Below are 19,387 nucleotides of genomic sequence, written 5' to 3' on the forward strand. Positions count from 1 at the left end.
ACTCAGTACGCTTGATATTGTTGATACCCCCACTTACCATAGGGTGTCTTGCAGGTTCAAGCGAGCAAGCTTTCGATCTTTATCTTGTCCCATGCAGCATTGTGAACCGTTTCTGACGTCCCGAACCACTGACGGAACGATGATGATGATCAATGACCCGCTTCACCGCCCGGTATCCCCACCGCCTGCTGTAACCAGGCAAGAGTCGTGGCCGGCAGCCGTTGCTCAGCAACAGTCTGCACCTAAACATTCAGCGCTTCCGTTCCCGTTGCATACCTACTTCTTTAAATCTACAACGCAACCACATGTTCCCACCCAACATCGCTCCATACTAACCCAGCAGGTCTCAGTCACACACTATCGACTCATAAATGCCATAGGATACTCGATCTCATCCGCTCGCCACTTCTTCCCGACCTTCGCCTTATACTTCAGATTCTTGCCTGCGGTCTTTCCTCCCAGCAGCCACAATGGCAATTGCGTTAGCGGAGGCAGACAAGTATGAGGTGCTTGAAAAGATTGGTATGAGACACCAGAGTTCCATCTAGGCATGCAAGTTAGCTTCGGACATCAAATTACTGATCACGAGTGCTTAGGTTGCGGTTCTTTTGGAATCATTCGCAAAGTGCGACGAAAGGCAGACGGCTTTGTAAGGATCCACCCGTCATTCATGCATTGAACCCTTTTATGCTTACAATCACCTTTGTTGTAGATACTCTGTCGCAAGGAAATCAACTACATCAAGATGTCGCAAAAGGAACGAGAACAGCTGACAGCCGAATTCAATATTTTAAGCTCTCTTCGACACCCGAACATCGTCGCCTACTACCATCGCGAACACCTCAAAGCGAGTCAGGACCTTTACCTTTACATGGAATACTGTGGTGGTGGAGATCTCAGCATGATCATCAAGAACCTGAAAAAGACGAACAAATTTGCAGAGGAAGAATTCGTGTGGCGCATTTTGTCCCAATTGGCCACGGCGTTATACCGCTGCCACTACGGCTCTGATCCCCTCGAAGCTGGTAGCATTCTAGGCCCTGCTCCTAAGCAGTCTGGTCTCAAAGGGAAGCAGGCTCAGATGACCATCCTTCATCGCGATCTCAAACCAGAAAACATCTTTCTTGGCAGCGACAACACTGTCAAGCTCGGTGACTTCGGTCTCTCGAAGCTGATGAACTCTCAAGACTTCGCATCTACCTACGTCGGTACCCCATTCTACATGTCGCCCGAAATCTGTGCGGCGGAACCCTACACATTGCGATCTGATATTTGGGCTGTCGGCTGCATCATGTATGAGCTGTGCCAGAAAGAGCCGCCTTTCAACGCCAGAACCCACATCCAACTCATTCAGAGAATACGCGAAGGCAAATTTGCTCCCCTGCCTGATTTCTACTCACCCGAGCTGAAAAATGTTATTGCAAGCTGCTTGCGCGTCAACCCGGACCATCGCCCCGATACTGCAGCGCTGATCAACCTTCCCATCATCCGTCTGATGCGGAGAGAGAAGGAAGTTGCCGACCTTGAAAAGACTTTGCGAAAGCGTGAAGAGACTGCCGCTCAGAAGGCTAGAGAGGTGGAACAAGCATACACTAAACTGGACAGAGAAAAGCAACAGATGAAGGCTGAGTTGGAAAATACCGTCAGACGAGAGTGGGAAGTCAAGGCTCGGCTAGAGATCGACCGTCAGGTGCAGAATGAATTGGAAAAACTCCGAAAGCGATTCGACTTCGAGGTTCAGGAAAGGGTTGCACTAGAGATCGAGAAGCAAAAGAAGAGCGGTGCTTTCAAGGAGGATAGCAATTCCCGGTCAAACAGCCAACAATCCCAGCCATCCAGCAGCAATGAGGATGCCAGTAACCCGCCGAGCGCCGATATCACCCAATTGTCGCTCGAATCTCCCGCTCCCAGCAAGGCCCCGCGGAAGGAAACACGCACCCCATTGACTCGATCGAAGACCGTGGTCGAGTCACCAATGGATGTCCAGATGGCCGAGCCCTCACCCATCTCAATTGCATCGCTTTCCTTGTCTCCCCGTCGCACATCTGGAACACACTCCGGCAAGAACATTTTCGCCGAAGCCGACAGACAGCGAGCGAAGTGGGAACCCACCTTAGCGTACTCCGATGATGAGGACGATATTCCCGATCTGCCCTCCCCAACTCGCCCCAAGGTCAAGCCAGACCCGTTCAAAGCCCCTTCACGACCACTCCTGCGACAGAACACGGCTGCATTCATGCAGAAGCTAAGCACTCAACCGCCTATCTTCCCCACGAACGCTTCCAGACTACCACAGGTGTCAGGTGGCCTCTCTGACATGCTTCCTAGAGAGAGCAAGCCCCGGTCACCTCATCGGCGTTTGTCCAAAATCCCATCTTCAGCGAATCTGGCTGCCGATGCTGGCTCACCCACACGCAAGTCTGGCGTCAAGCAACTGCCCTCCAAAACCAACAACGGCGGTGAGGACATTTACAAGGCCGTGATGCAGCGCAACATGGGGGGAAGGACGTTGGTTGAACTGGCGCAGGCGCGCGCGGGTGGCCGTCCCGTTGATGAGATCAAGCGATGTGCCAGCGACTCACGGGGCTTGAAATCCAGTGCGCGAGACCCCCCGGCCGTGTGGGATCCCGAAAAAGACGAGATGCCCAGCCCATTCTTGGTCCGGGGAAGAAAGATCATTCGCAATTTGAGGTAGCTACTATCGCACAAGGATAACGCCATGCCTTGACACGGCCCATACACATTGAGTGTCAGCAATCTTGTCTTTCAGTTCCGCCGGTTGACCCGGTTATTCTTATGACATAGACGCCTTTTTGGGTATCTACTGTTGACACCTCATCGTCAATATACCATTTAATAATTCAAGACATACTTGGGAGTTATACGGCTTGGGTGGATTGAATATTCTCGAACCGGAGTTTGACCGTGCGAGACATGGTGGAAGCTTCGATGATGCATTTTTTGGTGCGCTGCATCTTGACTTTCAAAGCTTGATCGTCATATGAAGACGCAACACCCTCTACTTTCCTTTGTTTCTCTAATGCCGTGACGAAGTCCCTCAATCCCCTCAAAATGTCCCCTTTCCCCTCCCCCCAAATTCTCCCCCCAAATTTTTGTCTCTTTTCCCCCACTCACATTGCACACTGTACAGATAGTGACTGCATCTGTCCATATCCAGCTCGTCTGGTGGTTTCTGGTTACATTCTCCATGCCATGACATTGCCCCATCCCCCTCGATTTCCCCCTTTCGACTTCTCTGCGATGCACATCCCGAAAAGTCAGTACACTCGTTTGACACCTGTACATTTCCTATCTCTTTCGTCTATGCATTTGTGGTGCTCTACGGTTGGTGTTGATCTGGTGATCCTTGGGCTCTGTGGTTCTTTCGGAAATTTGCTCTCAAAGGGAGTTGTACATACATACATACACACACATTCTGTTTCTCGTTCATAAGGTCCTGCGCTAGATTGGATGATCAATAAATCTGCGATCTACGGTTCCAGTATCCTTCAACCTACGAATTCCAAGAAGTAGAGTTGCGACTTTTGGTAAAGGAAAGGAGAGAGAGCGCGAAATACGGGTACGTGGATAAGGCGCTGACTGATCAACAGTCCTCTTCCCATCCCCTCCCCCTCCTCCGTATAGTTAATCCCCTTTGGCCCCGAAATAATTGTCCTGGATATTCATTAATCTTGATTCATTAGGATCTATGCCTCCTCATCTTCAACTTCTTCGATTTGAACTGATCGAAGCTCCTGGTTGAACCTCCTTTCCTCCTCTTCTAACATTCGCCTTTGGGCATCGTCGTCTGTCGTTTCTGGTTGACCTACGGCCTCTGCTGCCTCTGCTACCCCTGCTTGGCCCATTTCTGCCTTGTAACCTGCTTGCTCTAGCCGGTCCATCTCTTCCGGCTCCAAGAGTTTACCCTGCCCTCGTATAGAATCCTGCTTAGCTCTGACGGCAGCGGGAATGAATTTGTTGATGGCCTCCTGTCGCAGGTCTCGGATCTGCGGCTTAGCCTCATAGACTGCCTTAGCTTCGACAACGGGGGGTTTTGCAGGAAGAGCATGTGGTCCTCGTGTACCCTGGGCCTGGTCGCCGCCTGGTCTTCTCTGGAACTGGCGCGGAATCGGCGGGGGTGTATCCCGAGGCATGGGTATCCTTCGCACCTCCTCATCTGTCTCGTCGCTACTCTCACTATCCCGATCATGCCGTCCAAAGCGCCCGCCGCCGCCACTACCACCACCACCATCCCTCCTGCGCTTCCCTAAAACGCCTCCATCGTCACCGTCTCGGTCTCCGCCGCTTCTAGACCCGAAGCTCGCGAATTTGGGAGCCTTATCTCCCAGTGCTTCTCGAGCCTTGAGCACCGCGCGATGATCTCGTTCGAGGGCTTCGAGCAACTGTTGATCACGTGGCCGCAGCTTTTGTCCCGATGCCTCTATGGACTTGATCTCATCAATCTGGCGCTGGATGCGCTCCGGGTTGCGACGGGCTAGTTTCTCATTCCGGCGGGCCAACGCTTCGGCCTTGCCCTTCTTGAGGCTCTTCTGCTTATCTAGTTTCCGCTGCGCCGCGGCAGGGTTCATGGTGCGCTCTTTATCTTTCGGCATTGTATATTTTTTTCTGAATATTAGATCTGCGAGGATGGGCCTGAGTTCCGCTGATAGTATGCAGGCACTGACTCGACTTGAACTCAAGTCTCGAGTTTGGGGGGGGGCTTGAGTCTGTGTGCAGCTGGCTAGACGTGGGGTGAACTCGGATTCGCTCAGTCTATTGAGCAGGATACATGATCAATTAGCCATTGTTACAACGATACAGGTCGCCGATAATCCTGCGCTGACAGTAGAGGGGGGAAAGGCGCGGGCTGGGCCGGGGGAGCATAAGAGAACGTATGCATATGTGTGTATGTATGACGAACTCCGGAATGTGCGTGGCCAGAAGGGAAAGAGCAATAGCTTCCTGCAGCAGCCCAGAATGGCATAGAAAAAAGAGGGGGGGGGGGATTGAAGATTGCTCACAGGCTGATGACAAAAAAAAAGGCTGCATGAGCAAGCCTAACCACGGGAGTAGCGGATTCGCGAAGCCGCAGATGTAGCTGCGGAATCTTGGCTAAGACCAATGAACGTCGCGCGGGCGCACCGTTCTAGCCTCACAGGTTGGGCAGCGTGCGATGGCTGTTGAATTTAGATTGAGTAAGCGAGTGGGTTGAAGATGACCCGTTTGATTTGAAGGGAGGTCGCAAGGTAGTGAGGTTGATGGCGGCTGGAGAAGCGCAGGGTGCGGCAATCTGGGCGCCTTGGTTGGTGAGAGAGAGGGTTGAACGGCAGATCAGGGTCGGTAGGTGAACGGATTCGAGGCGGCTAGAGATTGAGGTGGGAGAGAAATTAATGGAAATTGGATTGCATGCAGAAGAGCAGCAGACGGTGACAGCAAAAGATGATTATGAAGAAGTAGGAAGCTAGAGAAGTAGAAGTACGGAGTACGGAGTAGAGGAGCGTTCAAGGTTGAAGGAACGAACCGATGGAAATTGCGGGCGGGCGACATGACGGTTGCCCAATTGGGAAGCCTCCGGAGCGGCGGGCGGGCTTCATCTCTCATCCTCACAATAATGAATGAGCAGCCTTCGCAATCGCATTCCAAGTTTTGCTTGACTGCTTCGTTTCCTACCAAGGGAGGACGACTCTGGCTAGATCCAGAGCTTCTGTCTCCTAACCGAAAAAGAATCTTACCGTTGTAAATTGTTGTGTCGTCCCAGAACTCTCTCTTCTCGTACTCCCCCAAGTCTGCTAACAAGCAGCTGTCGTTCCTATACTCCTAGACGGTTACACCACCGGCGGCCGGATCGCATCCTGTTTTCAGCCTTAATCACACGGTCCTCTCCTGAAGAACGGAACCTGAATGAAGGCAAGGATAGCCACTCGATCGACCTTTTTGAAGCATCAAGCCTGGCCTTGTCTCCTTCTTTATACGCATTGATTGTAACAATTTGCGTGCATGTTGGTTGCTGCCATCCGTTCTGTCGCGCTCTCCCCTCACCCCTCCTTACTCTGCCTGGACGCCGGCGACCACCACGATCACCGACACTCTTCATCATCCTCTTCCCTTCTGTCGCCCTACACAAATTGGTCACTTGGGGCTAATCCCGTTCCCCTTCCCTTGAAGGAACTTGCGTTAGCCTTGACTTCGTGGAGATCAGACCCAGTTCGCCGTCGGTCTCCTCCCAGTGTAACCCCCCGACCGACTCACGAGGGCCGCTATTCTTCGTTCCTTTTTCTTTGCCGCCTACAAATTAGTAGGCTGATCTCTTCCCCTACCCAGCTCCCTTCGGTGGCCTCCAATGACACCGTAGGACGCTCAAGGAGCAATTAGGCCGCCCTGGGGCAGAGGCATACTTCACCACCATTGACCTGCTCTCGGCCAAATTCCCTCTACCCAGCAGGTGATTTCCCTCGCCGCGCCTACCCACTACCTCGTTTCGCAGCCGCACCGTTCTCTAAGCTTCAGCCACTACGCTCCTTCGTGGTCTTTTCCCTTACCTACTCCGGTTCTCATCATGAACTGCGGTCCGTTCTACATTCACACTACGAGATCAACTGGCGCTTCCTAAAACATTGTCGCGGTAGGAGCATGTCTCTGCCGGGACCAAATGTCCGTATCAGCATCGATTCCCGACACTTCGCTTGGCCTTACCTCCTCCGAGATCCAGATCCTAAGACAGCAACAACAAATTGCACTTCAAGGCAGCCATGGCGCCAATGGCATTTCCAGAGGCAGGGGGACCGGACGCACCAGCAATTCCAGTTCGCGCGCCGCCAGTGCCGCCAGCAGTCAGGGTCGTTTGCTTCTGGACCCTTTGAGTTTACGAGCGCTTTCGCAGCAGCTGGATGCCTTACAGCAACAAATTCGGAGTCGCATTGACTATGTATGTTTGACAACCCCTACAACGTGCAATCATGCATGTTTGAGTATCTCTCCTTCCCCTCGGATGACCAGTTTGCACTCGCTTTCCTGCCGCCTGAATACAATCTGCAGCTGGTGGAAGACGTTACGTACCACACATGCGCGCATATATCCTAATAGCTCTCAAACATCTCGGTTGCTAATTTGCAATAGCTCGAGGAACAAATGCAGCTATCAATTCAGAACAGCTACGATCGTGCTGGAAATGTTGTACGCAATGCCGATGCTGAAATCGCCCGCACACGTTCCATTCTGGCCTCCATAGATGAGCTGGAAACCGAGCTTGCCAAGATCGGTCACATAAGAGAAATTGTGAAAGCATACCGTGGCCGCATAGAAGGTCTTGACCAACGCCTGGACCAAGCTGCCCGTCGGAGGCATTGAGACACGCCAATCTACCCTATTCGCTTCAAATAGTACCATCTTCTTCTACATCTCGGTCTATGAAACGCCGCTTTTCGCCTATGGCACCAATTTGTCGTCATCCCCTTCATCTACTCTATTTCCTTTTCATACGGCCGAGGGACAGTCCTTTTCCCACCATGCTCACTCCTCTAATCCTTTGCGCTTCAGTAGCCACGAGAGAAATCGTTCAATCCACTGCAAACCTCCGGGGCAATCTTGCCAAGAAGCCTCTCAAACCTGAGAAAACTCAAACGAAAGCCCGGAGACATCGACATTTAAACTTTTTAGCGCCCACCCTCGCGCATCGCCACAAAAAACTGCAAACCATAAATCGATATTGTCCTCACGGACTCAATGACATGACTTTACAACTCTGCACAACTAGCACAGCGTTCTATATGCTTACTTTGATTCCAATCATGGTTGAACCATGAGTCTATGGGAGGAATTAGTTTCTCTTTTGGTTATGTATTCGGAGAGGACTATTGACTAGAGATTTGGATGTTCGCCACGCGGCGATTTTGAATTCGAGATGATCGAGCTTGACAGGAACAAGCATGGCGTTATTGGCATATGAACTCTACTTTTTACTTGGCTACCACTGGAGCTTGTCTCCTGATTTATGATTCACGCCTCCCAATCCACGAATCTGATGACCCGGCTGTCTGTTCCATCATGATGCGATTCCCCGGTATGCATTTATATTTATTTTACATGACGTCTTTTGATTTTCATATTGTCTTCGCTTTTAGCTCTGGAACTCACGGTGCGGTGGCACCCTACATCAATGGACCTTTTCCACTGGTGTCGGTGAAATATAGGCACATGTAATTTTAATGCCTCGGTCAGAATGAACCCGGCAGATGATTAGCACTGCGACTTGCAAGACCCGAGAAAGCCGGTGCTGTGAGGGACGATTGCAGGTAATGGTGTTATTTGCAAATCCCTTCATGTCGTGTTGGCCGGAGCACTTCTGTTAGAGCCAAGCAAAGAAACTCTGCTCAATGTGTATGACTCAATGTATGCCAGTTGTACCGATACAGCAGGCATGACGGCTCACGGCGAAAGATTCGGCGAGATCCCGAGGATTGAGCCTGGCTTAAAACCGACGACGTCCTGCCATAGCTCTTAAGGGCTATCCTGCAAGATCTTTCAACGATCATATGCTGATTGGAAGCAATACGAGACAACGGCTTCGATGAAAATCCTTGTAGCGTGGGTAGTATCTTTAAGAGCCTGCACTGTTCTGATTGTCTTGCTTCTCTTGCCCTTGTTCTTGCCGACGATCAGTCAGCTTCTTGCTGCGCTTCTCTGTTTGAGGGAAACGCTTCTCTGTCCCGCAAGTAGAGCAACGAATGACCAAGAGTTCAGCCCATGGCTTTCTGCGGCTGCGGCTGGGATTCCTCTTTTCGCGCGTACAAGTTACTCCAGGAAGTAGAAGCGTATCACATCGCTTGCAGAAAGATCTCTTCATGTCAACCGGTAGGCGAAGTTGCGTTTTCAGAGATACGCCGCGCATTTGCGACAGGTAGTTCCGAGAAAGCTGAGGTAGCTGGCCCGTCGCCGCGTTCTGCCCATCCAGGGTCGTGGTCTCGCTCGCAGAATCTTCAGAGGGAGAAATGAGTGGCACTATACGTGTCGAGACACTTGGCTTCTGGTCTTCTGTCTCATCTGTGGAGTCACCGACATGACGAGCGCTGGACTGGGCTTGCAGGAAAGTAGCCGCTTTGTATAGATAGTCAATGCGCGCGCGTATATGGCTGTTGACACCTCCTGCAGAATCTTTCTTGCCTTTGGACTTCCCTTTTACCATTGCGATGATTGGCCGGGGACCAGACTTTTTCAATGATTGTGTTGACAACAGTCGTACTGGAGGATGTGGAGAGAATAATAGTGGTTGAGGAAGCTTTCCTTCACTATGGATCCATGATAAGCTAACCGAAAGCGGTCGCCGGGCCCCGGACCAACCATGACTAATTGACTTTTTCACGTGATCGAGCTGTCTAGGCTCAGCCGCTCCATCCCTTCGCGCGGCGAATGTCCTTCCCTCCATCTCCATCGCCTTCCTTCGCGCCAACCAACCTGCCATCACCCTCAATCTATCTCACAGCATCAGCGAGGGCATCTCACGTACTACTCAGAACATAGATCTACCTATTTCCACCGGTTCAACCCCGCTTTTACGACCACATCGGACTTAGGCTTCTCTGCCTTGGTAAAGCAACGCGCTCCAACAGACAGAGTTTTCCCCATCTAGATCACCTTTTATCTTTCCACAAACCATCAACATGTCTCACGAGGAGGATCTCATCGACTACTCCGACGAGGAGCTTCCCACCACCGACGCGGCCGCGACCACCGCTGCTCCCGCCGCCAATGGAGAGGCCAAGAAGGGCGATCTGACTGTTTCTGGCGGCCGCTCCGACAAGAAGGGCAGCTATGTCGGTATCCACTCGACCGGTTTCCGTGACTTCCTGCTGAAGGAAGAGCTTCTGCGTGCCATCACCGACTGCGGTTTCGAACATCCATCGGAGGGTTAGTCCATCATACGTATTCTTTCCCAAAAAACCAAAACCTCCCTCCATTGCTCCAAGTTTCAACGTCCGTCCGTCCGTCCATCTCCGCGGGAAGGAAAAGAGTTCCATAGTCGCTTCCGGGCATACATATTTCGTTCGAGCTTGTGGGCGGCATGAGGATGATGCGTGTTTCGGGTCATGAAAAAGACGAGCCCAACCCTGCTTGCAAGAGTAGAGAGCAATCTAGGTTTCTGCTTGTTGCTCTCCTTTGCTTGGCAAATTACGGCAAGACCGTGTTCAGCAAGATTCTCGGGACCTTATCTCGCCTGTGACCACTTGATATTACTATTCGAGTGGATGTGTTGAAAGGAGCCGCATCGCTTCTTCACTGTTTTCACATGATACTCGTCCTCTTGCCGCCTGCAGAGAGCTCTTGGAATTGGAGTCTGTATCGCTGGTGATTGGAATCATCGATTCATTGCTCCCTCGAGACTCTTTTTTGTCGTGTTTTGTGCTGGGTTGTCAGATTAACGTGTCATCCTTTATCTCGATACCTCGGGGATGGACGGACTTGCGACACGGATTGCTTTACTTTCATTTCAAGTCTCATACATCGAGTACAAGTCTAACATACGGTCTCGCCTATCACAGTCCAGCAAGTTTGCATTCCCACCGCCATCTTGAACGTCGATGTTCTGTGCCAGGCCAAGTCTGGTCTCGGTAAGACTGCAGTCTTCGTCCTCACCACATTGCACCAGCTGGAGCCTGTTCCGGGAGAGTGCTCGATCCTCGTTATGTGCCACACCCGTGAGTTGGCTTACCAGATCAAGAACGAGTATGCTCGTTTCAGCAAGTACCTTCCCGACGTCCGCACCGCCGTCTTCTACGGTGGTACTCCCATCCAGAAGGATCTCGAGGTTCTGGCGAACAAGGAGTCTTACCCCAACATTGTCGTCGGTACTCCCGGTCGTCTGAACGCTTTGGTCCGCGACAAGAAGCTGTCTCTGCGCAATGTCAAGGCTTTCGTTCTTGACGAGTGTGACAAGATGCTTGACCAGATTGGTGAGTTCTGTTTCATCCTGTGATCCATATGCATGCTAATCATACGTCATAGACATGCGCCGTGATGTCCAGGAGATCTTCCGTGCTACCCCCGCCGATAAGCAGGTTATGATGTTCAGTGCCACCCTCTCTCAGGAGATCCGGCCCGTCTGCAAGAAGTTCATGCGCAACCCTCTCGAGGTCTACGTCGACGATGACACCAAGCTCACCCTTCACGGTCTTCAGCAATACTACATCAAGCTCAGCGAGGCGGAGAAGAACCGTAAGCTGAACGACCTTTTGGATAGCTTGGAGTTCAACCAGGTTATTATCTTCGTCAAGAGCACGCTCCGTGCTCAAGAGCTCGACAAGCTGTTGCGCGAGTGCAACTTCCCCAGTATCGCAGTTCACTCCGGAGTGAGCCAGGAGGAGCGGTAAGTCCGCCTCAGCAGGAGATCAGGGGGAAGGTTACTAACATTCTGTAGTATCAAACGCTACAAAGAGTTCAAGGAGTTCAACAAGCGTATCTGTGTTGCGACTGACGTTTTCGGTCGTGGTATCGATATTGAGCGTATCAACCTCGCTATCAACTACGATTTGCCCGGTGATGCCGACTCCTATCTCCACCGTGTCGGTCGTGCTGGTCGTTTCGGTACGAAGGGTCTGTCCATCTCCTTTGTCAGCACTGAGGACGACGAGAAGGTTCTCAAGGACATTGAGAAGCGCTTCGAAGTTGCCCTTCCGTAAGTTCTTAATCCATCTATCCTTGCAATATAGACTAACAAGGACTTTTAGCGAATACCCCGAGGGCGGTGTTGACTCCAGCACCTACATGGCTTAGACCAGTGGTGGTTGAAGCCACGGGCCGTTGAATACGATCAAGCTATTTCCTTTATATCTCGTCGTTAGTTTTTATTATTTCCTTTTGGCGTGATGGTTCGGTTACATTTTCCTCGCTCTTCGGCGAGGCACTGGTTGGATTATGCCGGGAAACACCAGAGACATCTAGGCAGAAAAGCATACTGAGTCATAAGCAAGCAACTACCGGATACCAGTGCCTTTTAGCATGACAGCTGTATCATCAATGTATGTTTGAGTGGGAAGTTCCAGCACGTAGATCAGGAGATCGGCGCGTCTTATGAGTCGTTCAATAACGTAACATCGACGCAACAACTCGGAAGCCTATTTCTGATAAGCAAGAAGAATCTCCGCCAGTGCTCCTTTAAGGTAAAAAAAAGGTAATTGACCTTGGGCGAGTGAGTTATCGATAAGCCGCCCGCCTGCCCCTGTGATTCATGGAAATAATGACGCAACACGAGGAAACGGCCCCTCCTGCTCATGGTACTCCCCCCACTTGAATTGCAGAGAACACGAGAGTGAGTTTGAAGTGATTGATTATATTCCGTGCCTTTCCTCATCTGACTTGCCTTTTTTCCATACACACACACACACACTCTCTCTCTCTCTCTCTCTCTCTCTCTCCCCCTCTTTCACTCAAATCCCCTCTCCCCTCAATTCGAAACCATGAGCCCCCGGTGCTTCATCATCCGCCACGGCGAGACCGAATGGTCCCTCAACGGCCGCCACACGGGCACCACCGACCTGCCCCTCACCGCGAACGGGGAGAAACGCATCAAAGCCACCGGCAAGGCCCTGGTGGGGAATGACCGATTGATCGCGCCGCGGAAGGTCGTCCATGTGTATGTTTTCCCCCTTCCCAGTTTCTCCAGCCGTGCACGCAGAAGTGTTGTGTTGTTGTTGTCGCTGTTTGTTTCCGGGACATCCGGATTCCAAACCTCCACGATACTGTGCGTTGCGCAGCGAGTATACCCACACCCACACACACAAAGTCATGAAAGACAAGACTAACACGGAACCCCCGTGGGCGAGGTGGGGTGAATAGATACGTCTCGCCGCGAGCCCGCGCGCAACGGACGCTCGAACTGCTCGAGATCGGGTGCAAGGAGCGGCTGCCGTGGACGGCGGCGCGCAAGCCCGAGGCGGAGGAGCCGATTCGCACGGAGGCGCGGGTGGAGGTGACGGAGGCGGTGCGCGAGTGGGACTACGGCGACTACGAGGGGTTGACGAGCCAGCAGATCCGGGAGGTGCGGGCGCGGAACGGGGAAGGGAGCTGGGATATTTGGCGCGATGGGTGTCCCGGGGGAGAGTATGTTCTGTCCCCGCTTGTGCCTTAGTGGAAAACAAAAAAGAAAGAAAGAAAGAAAGATTGGATTGGGGGGTTCCTATTGGTGGCCATGCTGAGTTGCTGAAGGATTATCCTGTGTGTATGTGTGTGTGTGTGTCTGCTAACAAGAGCGCGATGAACCCAGATCTCCCGAAGACGTGATCAAGCGGCTCGACGCCCTCATCGCCGAGATCCGCGCCAAATACCACGGCCCGTGTTTCGAGTCCGAGTCCGCCAAGGGGGATGTCCTGATCGTGGCGCATGGACATATCCTGCGGGCGTTTGCGATGCGGTGGACGGGCAAGCCGTTGACGGAGACGGCGTTGATTTTGGAGGCTGGTGGTGTGGGCACGTTGAGGTAGGTCTTCTTGCCCCAGCTTTTCCCCTGCTTCTCGTCCCTCTTGCTCTGTGTCAAGTGCAGTCGAACTAACCTCCCCCGAAAAAAAAACAACAGTTACGAGCACCACAGCATCGATGAGCCCGCAATCATCCTGGGTGGAGGGTTCGTGGTCGACTCCTGATTTCCATCCTTATTTTCGAATCCTGCTTTCCTCGAACCAGACACGGTAGGAAGTAGCGTATGATGGAAAGTTGGTAGACCGCCAGATAGCGTTGTACTGGCAGTGGCGATGGGTGGTGATGGTGATGGTGACAACGGGGAATGAAGCGTCCCCATTGACGATCAAAGAGAGCAATAGGATCAACCTCCAACATAAATAGCCGTTAGCAACATATCCAATAAATAGATTGAGCCATAGATCCCAAGAGAGAAAAAAAAAACCCACATTGATGGTCCCCGAAGAATAACCCAAAGCATTACCCCCTCCCTCCCTCCCTCTCTCTTTCTCTACCAAAGTCCTAAACTCCTCATTCACTGTCACTCTCGCCCCCAGCCCCAGCAGAACCAGCCCCAGCAGCATCAGCAGAACCAGAGCCAGAGCCAGAACCACCACCTTCAGTCTTGATAATCCCCTCCTCACCCAACACCTTCGCCGACCCCATAAACAGGGCCCCGACATATCCCCCCAGGAAGCGCATGTCCTCCGCCTGGACGGCCGTCATGCGCACCAGGTTCTCCGTGTCGCGGAGGTGGCTGTTCAGCTGCGCCAGCTGCGCGTGCAGGTTGGCGTACTGCCGGGTTTTGGCCATGGACATGCTGGTAGTGCTGCTGCTGCTGCTGCTGCCGCTGCCGCCGCCGCCGTAGCCCATGGAAGGAGCCGCCGAGGAGGGAAGGATGGAATGGCGGGGCATGTGATGGGAGTGGCTTTGGCTGTGGGTGTATTGGTGGGAAGGAGGCATGGCTGTCTACGTTTTTCGCTCGATATAAATTGAAACTCGTGTGTTGGCAAAGGCGGTAGCTGGCGAGGAGATCGGGTCCGTGGTTTAGTTGTGGTTGAGGTTGAGGGCTCGCCGTTTGTTGACATCTACGGTTCGGATCACGTGCAAGCGTCACTGCGAAGATCCCCCCGAAAGCTTTACACCTTACACCGACTACCATTGCAATAAATTGTTCCGATCGAAGTTGGTTCATTGTTGAGGACATGGTTCTTTCTAATCAAATGAACAGTTGCCGTGCCATCTGACGGCCTGGTGGCTTTCACTATTACTCTGCATGAACATGAACCCAGCCAAATCAAACACAGCAATCACCCGAATAAATGATGGACCCCCTGCTCTTTTTATGCGCCAGAAACCAGACCACGATGAAATAAAACGGCAGGGCTGCATAGGAACATTAAAAAAGACAATGTTTAGGAAATGCAAAGGAGGGCATGCATGTCAGACTGACTTGGATGAGATAAGGAAAAGAATCAGGCAGAGATAATAAAATCAAGAAGACGACGGAACCACATGTATGAACTCGACAAAATCATGCGCCGACTCGCATAGTGTACAACAATTTGTCATGCAGAAGCAGAATGTATGATCAGTACTGGAGAATGAACGTCCGTGGTATAGCTGCGAAAAGTAAAAAAAAGAAAAACGTATTTATCGCTCGAGCGGAGGCCCGTCAGCATGGGAATCAGGAATTGCTGCGGAGGTGATTGAGGCAAGAGATGTGGGTGAAAGAGATGGTCACCCCCACAAGCAACACGTGCGCAACAGCGCCCGCTCAACCAAAGGAGAAATTCAGGAAGAACCTTAAGTCCGTTGCATATATGTGAACAATTGAACAGAACCGGAGGACGACACAGGATGCGGTTCAATCCTCTTTATTTTTGGTGCCGAGCTTCTCATTAAAAGTATATCCTTTATAAGAGGCAAAAAGCAACCTGGATGAATTCCCCTTCACGGCAATCCAGTACAGGCGGAGAAAGAGGAAGTATAGTGGACACGGCAAGCATGCGCACAGTCAACAGGGTTCAACGTGCTCAGCTGCCGGCGAGGGGAGGGCTGGAGGGGAAACGGTTTCTTGGCTTTCAACGGACAGGCGCCGCAGCTTGCTGCGCGCCGAGGCTGATCTGGCTGCTGTGGGCTGAATTCTCGGAATCGAGGTTCGCACTGGCGCCGCTATCACCACTCCCCGCGCTGGCGCTCGCACTTCCAGTCAGACTTCTATCCTTTGGGGTGCCCTTGGTGGGATACGAATTGCTCACCCCAATTTGTTGCTCAACTTGTTGCGGGCCTACCGCATTACCATGGCCTGGGGGATACCTGGGAACAGGTGCCCGCATGTGTCCCGGAGGAGACGGATGACCGCCGTTCGGGGGCCCATGAGGAGGGCCAAAGTGTTGATCCTGAGCAGTGGCCGGACGGCCCATGCGAGGACCAGGCGGACCACCGTAAGGAGTCGCCGGCGAATGGCTGTTTCTCCTACTGTGTGGGTAGGGGTGCGGGGGATAGTCGCCCATGCGACTCGTGGTCATGGAGTTGGTACGTGAACCTGCAGCCATCTGGTTTCTATCAACAGCGCCGTATCGGTTTGACGAGTAAGCCATCATGGGGTTATCCAAGAGGGAATCATGGAGTCCCGGAATTTCCTGCATGATGCGGTCACTGGCACGTTTTCTTCCTCCCCCAAAGTAGCGGCTGAATGTACCCGACCGACCGCCGCCGCCGCCGCCGTTGGACAGAAGCTCAGGGTTCTTGCGTATTTGGCTGGCACTCGGAAATTTCTTGGCTCTTCGCGACGTGATGCTCAGCATATCCACATTGTCCGGGTCGATGTTTGGGACCAGACTGGTATCCATGGGATCGAAATAATCATCCTCGTCTTCCTCATCGAAAGTGGCCCTAGAGGGGGCATTCCTGCGGGGCGGTCCCCGCCTCATGCTCATTTCTTGTTCCCGAAGCTGCAACTCGCGCTGCCGCAAAGCCAACTCTCGTTCTCTCAAGGACAGGTCAGCAGTCGACTGCGAGTGGGCAGGACCAGGAGGGACGTCGGGATAACCGTTAGGGTTCCGGGGAGGAGGCCCAGCTTCACCAGCGTCATCATAGACAACTAGGTGGCTGAATTCCTCCAGCCCCTCCAGAGACGGCTCACGAGGAGGCATTCTGGCAGAAGGAGGCGGAGGTTGTGTGCTTGGGGGTCGTGACATTCCGGGCATGAGTGGTCCACGTCTAGGAGGGGGCATCATCATTGCAGAGCTTGACCTTCCAGGAGGCGGGCGCATGGGAGGACCATTCCTCGGTGGGGGAGCTGAGGACATCCGGGTGGGTTGGGGGGGCGGAGCTTGGACAGACGGGGTAGGCGATTCGCGAGGTTTGCTTAGATTAGTGGTATTAACGTGGTGCAAAATAGCGTAGATGGTTTCGATTCGGGGCAGGCGGATATTGAGTTCTGTTGCCAGCTTGATTGGGGATCCGAGGTACGTCTCGATCTCCATAGGACGACGAGCCTGGAAATCCTGATACATAGTGTTGGGAGGCTGAGACGCGGCCATCGCATCCATTGTCTTCTGAGGAAAGTCGCTTGGGAAAGAGCAGCCATGCGCTTTGGCCAAACCAATGAGCTCGTCAATCACATCGGTAACCAATTGCCGTACTCCGACCTTCTGCAGGAGTTCTGTTACGTTTCCGTTGTCAAACATGACACTTGTTGGGTAAAACGCAATAGGCCTGGATGGTGGCTGATTAGTGTCATAGACTCGAAGGAAGGATAACTCGGAATATTCACCCTATGATACGCTCGAATTGCTCTTGTCTGATGTTGTTCGACACTTTGCAGTCCACTTGACCGGAGCTCAAGGTCATCGCCAAGGCGGCCGCCATGTCGGATTGCATAGCCGATGGAAGGGTCGAATTGTTGTTGGTAGCCCCGACCCAGATATTCGACGAGTTCAAATGCTCAAACTCGCTGGGCCCTATCTGCGAGATCTCCACACCAGAAACGAGCGAGAGGACCACATTCGTGGGGAATCGTTGTTCAAGGTGTGATTCGACGCCAAGGGTGTTGGTGGTATTGAGCAGAATGCAGGTATGTTGAGGGGTAACCACGGATTCAATGACTGCTGCCAGGTCGTAGACATCGGGCAAGGCCTTCACGCAAAGAATAACATAGTCATATGCATTCTCTCGTGATGCCGCCTCTTCCGGTGAACGTACCACTGTAGAATGGCCGATGTCAGCTGACCAGCACAACCGCTTGCGGTAATCAGACACGAAAAAGAAAAGATAACATACCGTGACGAGGTTTGAATCTCTCATTGCCGAATGCTTTCGACCTATTTGTCAATTGTTAGATGCCTTCTGCGTTGTGTAGTATAGCCAGAGAGACAAACTTGAAAGACACTCCGTATTGCGAAACCGCCTCAAACCCCGATTTCCAGACTAGCGTTACGTCGCAGGAGGTGGACGCCTGGAGCCTCCAGGAAAGAAAAGCTGAGATAGCGTTGCTGCCGACTACACAGACTCGTGTTAGACGACGACCCATATTGAGATTGGCGATCGAAGCAGTTGGAGAAGAGAAATCATTGAAGGGGGTGGCAGCGTGAGGCTGATCCAGAGCACAAGACGGAGGGATCCCGTCCGTCCTGGCTGAATCTGATACCGGCGAAGACTGAGAGACTAACCTGACAAAACGCGCAGGCGCGGTGGAGGAGCCATGGTGACCGATCAAAATTGGAAAGAAGCGTTCCCACCAGCCGAGATGGTGGAAAAAAAAGGGAACCGTGGGTTATCGCCTAACTGCGAGTCGGACCAAAGTCGCCAAAGATCACGGCTGGGATGCGCGATTGACGTAGGCTGCCACCGAACGAAGGAACGCAGCGCGATCGCCGAAACTAGGATTATCGATTCGATTCGAATGCTGGACACACGCGATAGGCGCCAAGTGTAAGATAGTGAAAGTAAGGGGAATCACAGAAGGAAAATTTCGCGAAAATCAACACAGAAAAAGTAAAGGATTCCAACCAAGACAAACGAAAGGAGGTGGTGATGATCGTATCGAGGGAGAGGGAGGGAGGGAGCGTGAGGGAGAGTTAAAAAAACAATTTTGGCGGAACGAGAGGAAAAGAGAGAGAGAGAGAGAGAGAGCGAGAGAAAGAGAGGGGTGAGGGAGGAGAGAGAGAGAGGGAGGGTGGGTGAGGAGAAAGAAGGAAGGATAGTTAGTGAAAGGGGAAGAAGATAGCAGCAATCAGAGAGGTTGAAGGAGAAAAGAAGAGATTCGGAATGGGAATAGGAATTATTGGGGATGGGGATAAGGTGTGGATTGGATGGTTTGGCTGTGTTCGCAGTAGCAGCAGTAGCAGCAGTAGCAGCAGTAGCAGCAGTAGCAGCACCAGCACCAGCAAAGCACCAGCAATCAGCATCAGCAACCAACACCAGCAAAGATGAACCGGGAGCTCGATTCAGTTCAGTTCAGTCAGCTTTGGGCGGATGGACAGCCCAAATGGGAGAGCTGATGGAGCCGTACGTATCTTTTTCCCCCTCCACTGTAATAATAATAATAATAATAATAATAATAATTTTTTTTAACTTTTTTGGTTTACTTTTTTTTCTCTTCTCTTACCTGGTTTGCTTGTTCACCCATAAACCTCTAACGGTCGTCGTGGATCCCCCGCCAGGGCTCGATCCGGAAACGGAGGCAGGAAAGAAAGAAAAGATTGACTGTCGACGGAGAGAGTAAGGAGGGGAAAGGAGAAAGACGGAAACAAAAGAGCTGCAAGCGACAATCAAATGGCGAGAGAAGGGTGTGTGTAAGTAGTTAACTTACCAGGTGTGTGTGACTGAGTAAGAAAGAATGTCTGCCTCCGGGGATGGGAAAGGATGACAAGGCGTGATGAGGACCCCCCAGAGAGAGAGAGAGAGAGAAAGAGGCAGACAATAACACTGATGT

At 52.2% G+C, this 19,387-nt stretch overlaps 9 protein-coding genes across 9 annotated transcripts; 5 read left to right on the forward strand and 4 right to left on the reverse strand.

The window, feature by feature from the left end:
- Positions 1–360: 360 nt before the first annotated feature.
- nimA (serine/threonine protein kinase nimA) lies at positions 361–2,884 on the forward strand. The gene is made up of 3 exons (XM_025581254.1): positions 361–522; positions 597–649; positions 713–2,884. Exons 1-3 carry the CDS (start codon positions 471–473, stop codon positions 2,693–2,695), a joined length of 2,088 nt encoding a protein of 695 aa, XP_025439171.1. The 5' UTR covers positions 361–470; the 3' UTR covers positions 2,696–2,884.
- A 774-nt stretch (positions 2,885–3,658) lies between these two features.
- BO95DRAFT_445754 (WW domain binding protein 11) lies at positions 3,659–4,993 on the reverse strand. Its single transcript, XM_025587217.1, has one exon. The coding sequence runs from the start codon at positions 4,611–4,613 to the stop codon at positions 3,708–3,710; it is 906 nt and encodes a 301-aa protein (XP_025439172.1). The 5' UTR covers positions 4,614–4,993; the 3' UTR covers positions 3,659–3,707.
- Positions 4,994–6,529: 1,536 nt separating this feature from the next.
- BO95DRAFT_229031 (uncharacterized protein) lies at positions 6,530–7,692 on the forward strand. Its single transcript, XM_025581257.1, has 3 exons — positions 6,530–6,925; positions 7,117–7,440; positions 7,537–7,692. The coding sequence occupies exons 1-2, from the start codon at positions 6,650–6,652 to the stop codon at positions 7,345–7,347; spliced, it is 507 nt and encodes a 168-aa protein (XP_025439173.1). The 5' UTR covers positions 6,530–6,649; the 3' UTR covers positions 7,348–7,440; positions 7,537–7,692.
- BO95DRAFT_229025 (uncharacterized protein) lies at positions 7,318–7,977 on the forward strand. Its single transcript, XM_025581256.1, has one exon. The coding sequence runs from the start codon at positions 7,407–7,409 to the stop codon at positions 7,800–7,802; it is 396 nt and encodes a 131-aa protein (XP_025439174.1). The 5' UTR covers positions 7,318–7,406; the 3' UTR covers positions 7,803–7,977.
- A 421-nt stretch (positions 7,978–8,398) lies between these two features.
- On the reverse strand, positions 8,399–9,244 carry BO95DRAFT_229015 (ribonuclease P Rpr2/Rpp21/SNM1 subunit). The gene has a single exon (XM_025581255.1). The coding sequence runs from the start codon at positions 9,179–9,181 to the stop codon at positions 8,597–8,599; it is 585 nt and encodes a 194-aa protein (XP_025439175.1). The 5' UTR covers positions 9,182–9,244; the 3' UTR covers positions 8,399–8,596.
- A 412-nt stretch (positions 9,245–9,656) lies between these two features.
- Positions 9,657–12,026, forward strand: BO95DRAFT_516932 (ATP-dependent RNA helicase SUB2; the record flags this gene model as incomplete). Its single annotated transcript, XM_025591855.1, has 5 exons — positions 9,657–9,903; positions 10,536–10,946; positions 10,999–11,359; positions 11,411–11,668; positions 11,721–12,026. 5 exons carry the CDS (start codon positions 9,657–9,659, stop codon positions 11,764–11,766), a joined length of 1,323 nt encoding a protein of 440 aa, XP_025439176.1. The 3' UTR covers positions 11,767–12,026.
- A 142-nt stretch (positions 12,027–12,168) lies between these two features.
- Positions 12,169–13,922, forward strand: BO95DRAFT_475695 (histidine phosphatase family protein). Its single transcript, XM_025589876.1, has 4 exons — positions 12,169–12,625; positions 12,829–13,092; positions 13,256–13,468; positions 13,565–13,922. Exons 1-4 carry the CDS (start codon positions 12,450–12,452, stop codon positions 13,629–13,631), a joined length of 720 nt encoding a protein of 239 aa, XP_025439177.1. The 5' UTR covers positions 12,169–12,449; the 3' UTR covers positions 13,632–13,922.
- A 25-nt stretch (positions 13,923–13,947) lies between these two features.
- Positions 13,948–14,491, reverse strand: BO95DRAFT_516934 (DASH complex subunit HSK3 family protein). Its single transcript, XM_025591856.1, has one exon. It carries the CDS (start codon positions 14,407–14,409, stop codon positions 13,978–13,980), a length of 432 nt encoding a protein of 143 aa, XP_025439178.1. The 5' UTR covers positions 14,410–14,491; the 3' UTR covers positions 13,948–13,977.
- A 1,039-nt stretch (positions 14,492–15,530) lies between these two features.
- On the reverse strand, positions 15,531–18,156 carry BO95DRAFT_370182 (ketopantoate reductase family protein; the record flags this gene model as incomplete). Its single annotated transcript, XM_025582902.1, has 5 exons — positions 15,531–17,169; positions 17,228–17,657; positions 17,734–17,774; positions 17,832–17,952; positions 18,123–18,156. 5 exons carry the CDS (start codon positions 18,154–18,156, stop codon positions 15,531–15,533), a joined length of 2,265 nt encoding a protein of 754 aa, XP_025439179.1.
- Between the last annotated feature and the right edge of the window lie 1,231 nt (positions 18,157–19,387).

This window comes from Aspergillus brunneoviolaceus, assembly GCF_003184695.1.
Source record: "Aspergillus brunneoviolaceus CBS 621.78 unplaced genomic scaffold BO95scaffold_62, whole genome shotgun sequence".
Classification (NCBI taxonomy): domain Eukaryota; kingdom Fungi; phylum Ascomycota; class Eurotiomycetes; order Eurotiales; family Aspergillaceae; genus Aspergillus; species Aspergillus brunneoviolaceus.

Coding starts and splice junctions, on each gene's coding strand:
- BO95DRAFT_445754 (XM_025587217.1), bottom strand. CDS start 4,613: ATGCCGAAAGATAAAGAGCGCACCATGAACCCTGCCGCGGCGCAGCGG.
- nimA (XM_025581254.1), top strand. CDS start 471: ATGGCAATTGCGTTAGCGGAGGCAGACAAGTATGAGGTGCTTGAAAAG. Junction 523..596: donor TGAGGTGCTTGAAAAGATTG/GTATGAGACACC, acceptor ACGAGTGCTTAG/GTTGCGGTTCTTTTGGAATC. Junction 650..712: donor GACGAAAGGCAGACGGCTTT/GTAAGGATCCAC, acceptor CCTTTGTTGTAG/ATACTCTGTCGCAAGGAAAT.
- BO95DRAFT_229025 (XM_025581256.1), top strand. CDS start 7,407: ATGAAACGCCGCTTTTCGCCTATGGCACCAATTTGTCGTCATCCCCTT.
- BO95DRAFT_475695 (XM_025589876.1), top strand. CDS start 12,450: ATGAGCCCCCGGTGCTTCATCATCCGCCACGGCGAGACCGAATGGTCC. Junction 12,626..12,828: donor CCGCGGAAGGTCGTCCATGT/GTATGTTTTCCC, acceptor TGGGGTGAATAG/ATACGTCTCGCCGCGAGCCC. Junction 13,469..13,564: donor GGTGGTGTGGGCACGTTGAG/GTAGGTCTTCTT, acceptor AAAAAACAACAG/TTACGAGCACCACAGCATCG.
- BO95DRAFT_516934 (XM_025591856.1), bottom strand. CDS start 14,409: ATGCCTCCTTCCCACCAATACACCCACAGCCAAAGCCACTCCCATCAC.
- BO95DRAFT_229015 (XM_025581255.1), bottom strand. CDS start 9,181: ATGGTAAAAGGGAAGTCCAAAGGCAAGAAAGATTCTGCAGGAGGTGTC.
- BO95DRAFT_229031 (XM_025581257.1), top strand. CDS start 6,650: ATGTCCGTATCAGCATCGATTCCCGACACTTCGCTTGGCCTTACCTCC. Junction 6,926..7,116: donor TTCGGAGTCGCATTGACTAT/GTATGTTTGACA, acceptor AATTTGCAATAG/CTCGAGGAACAAATGCAGCT.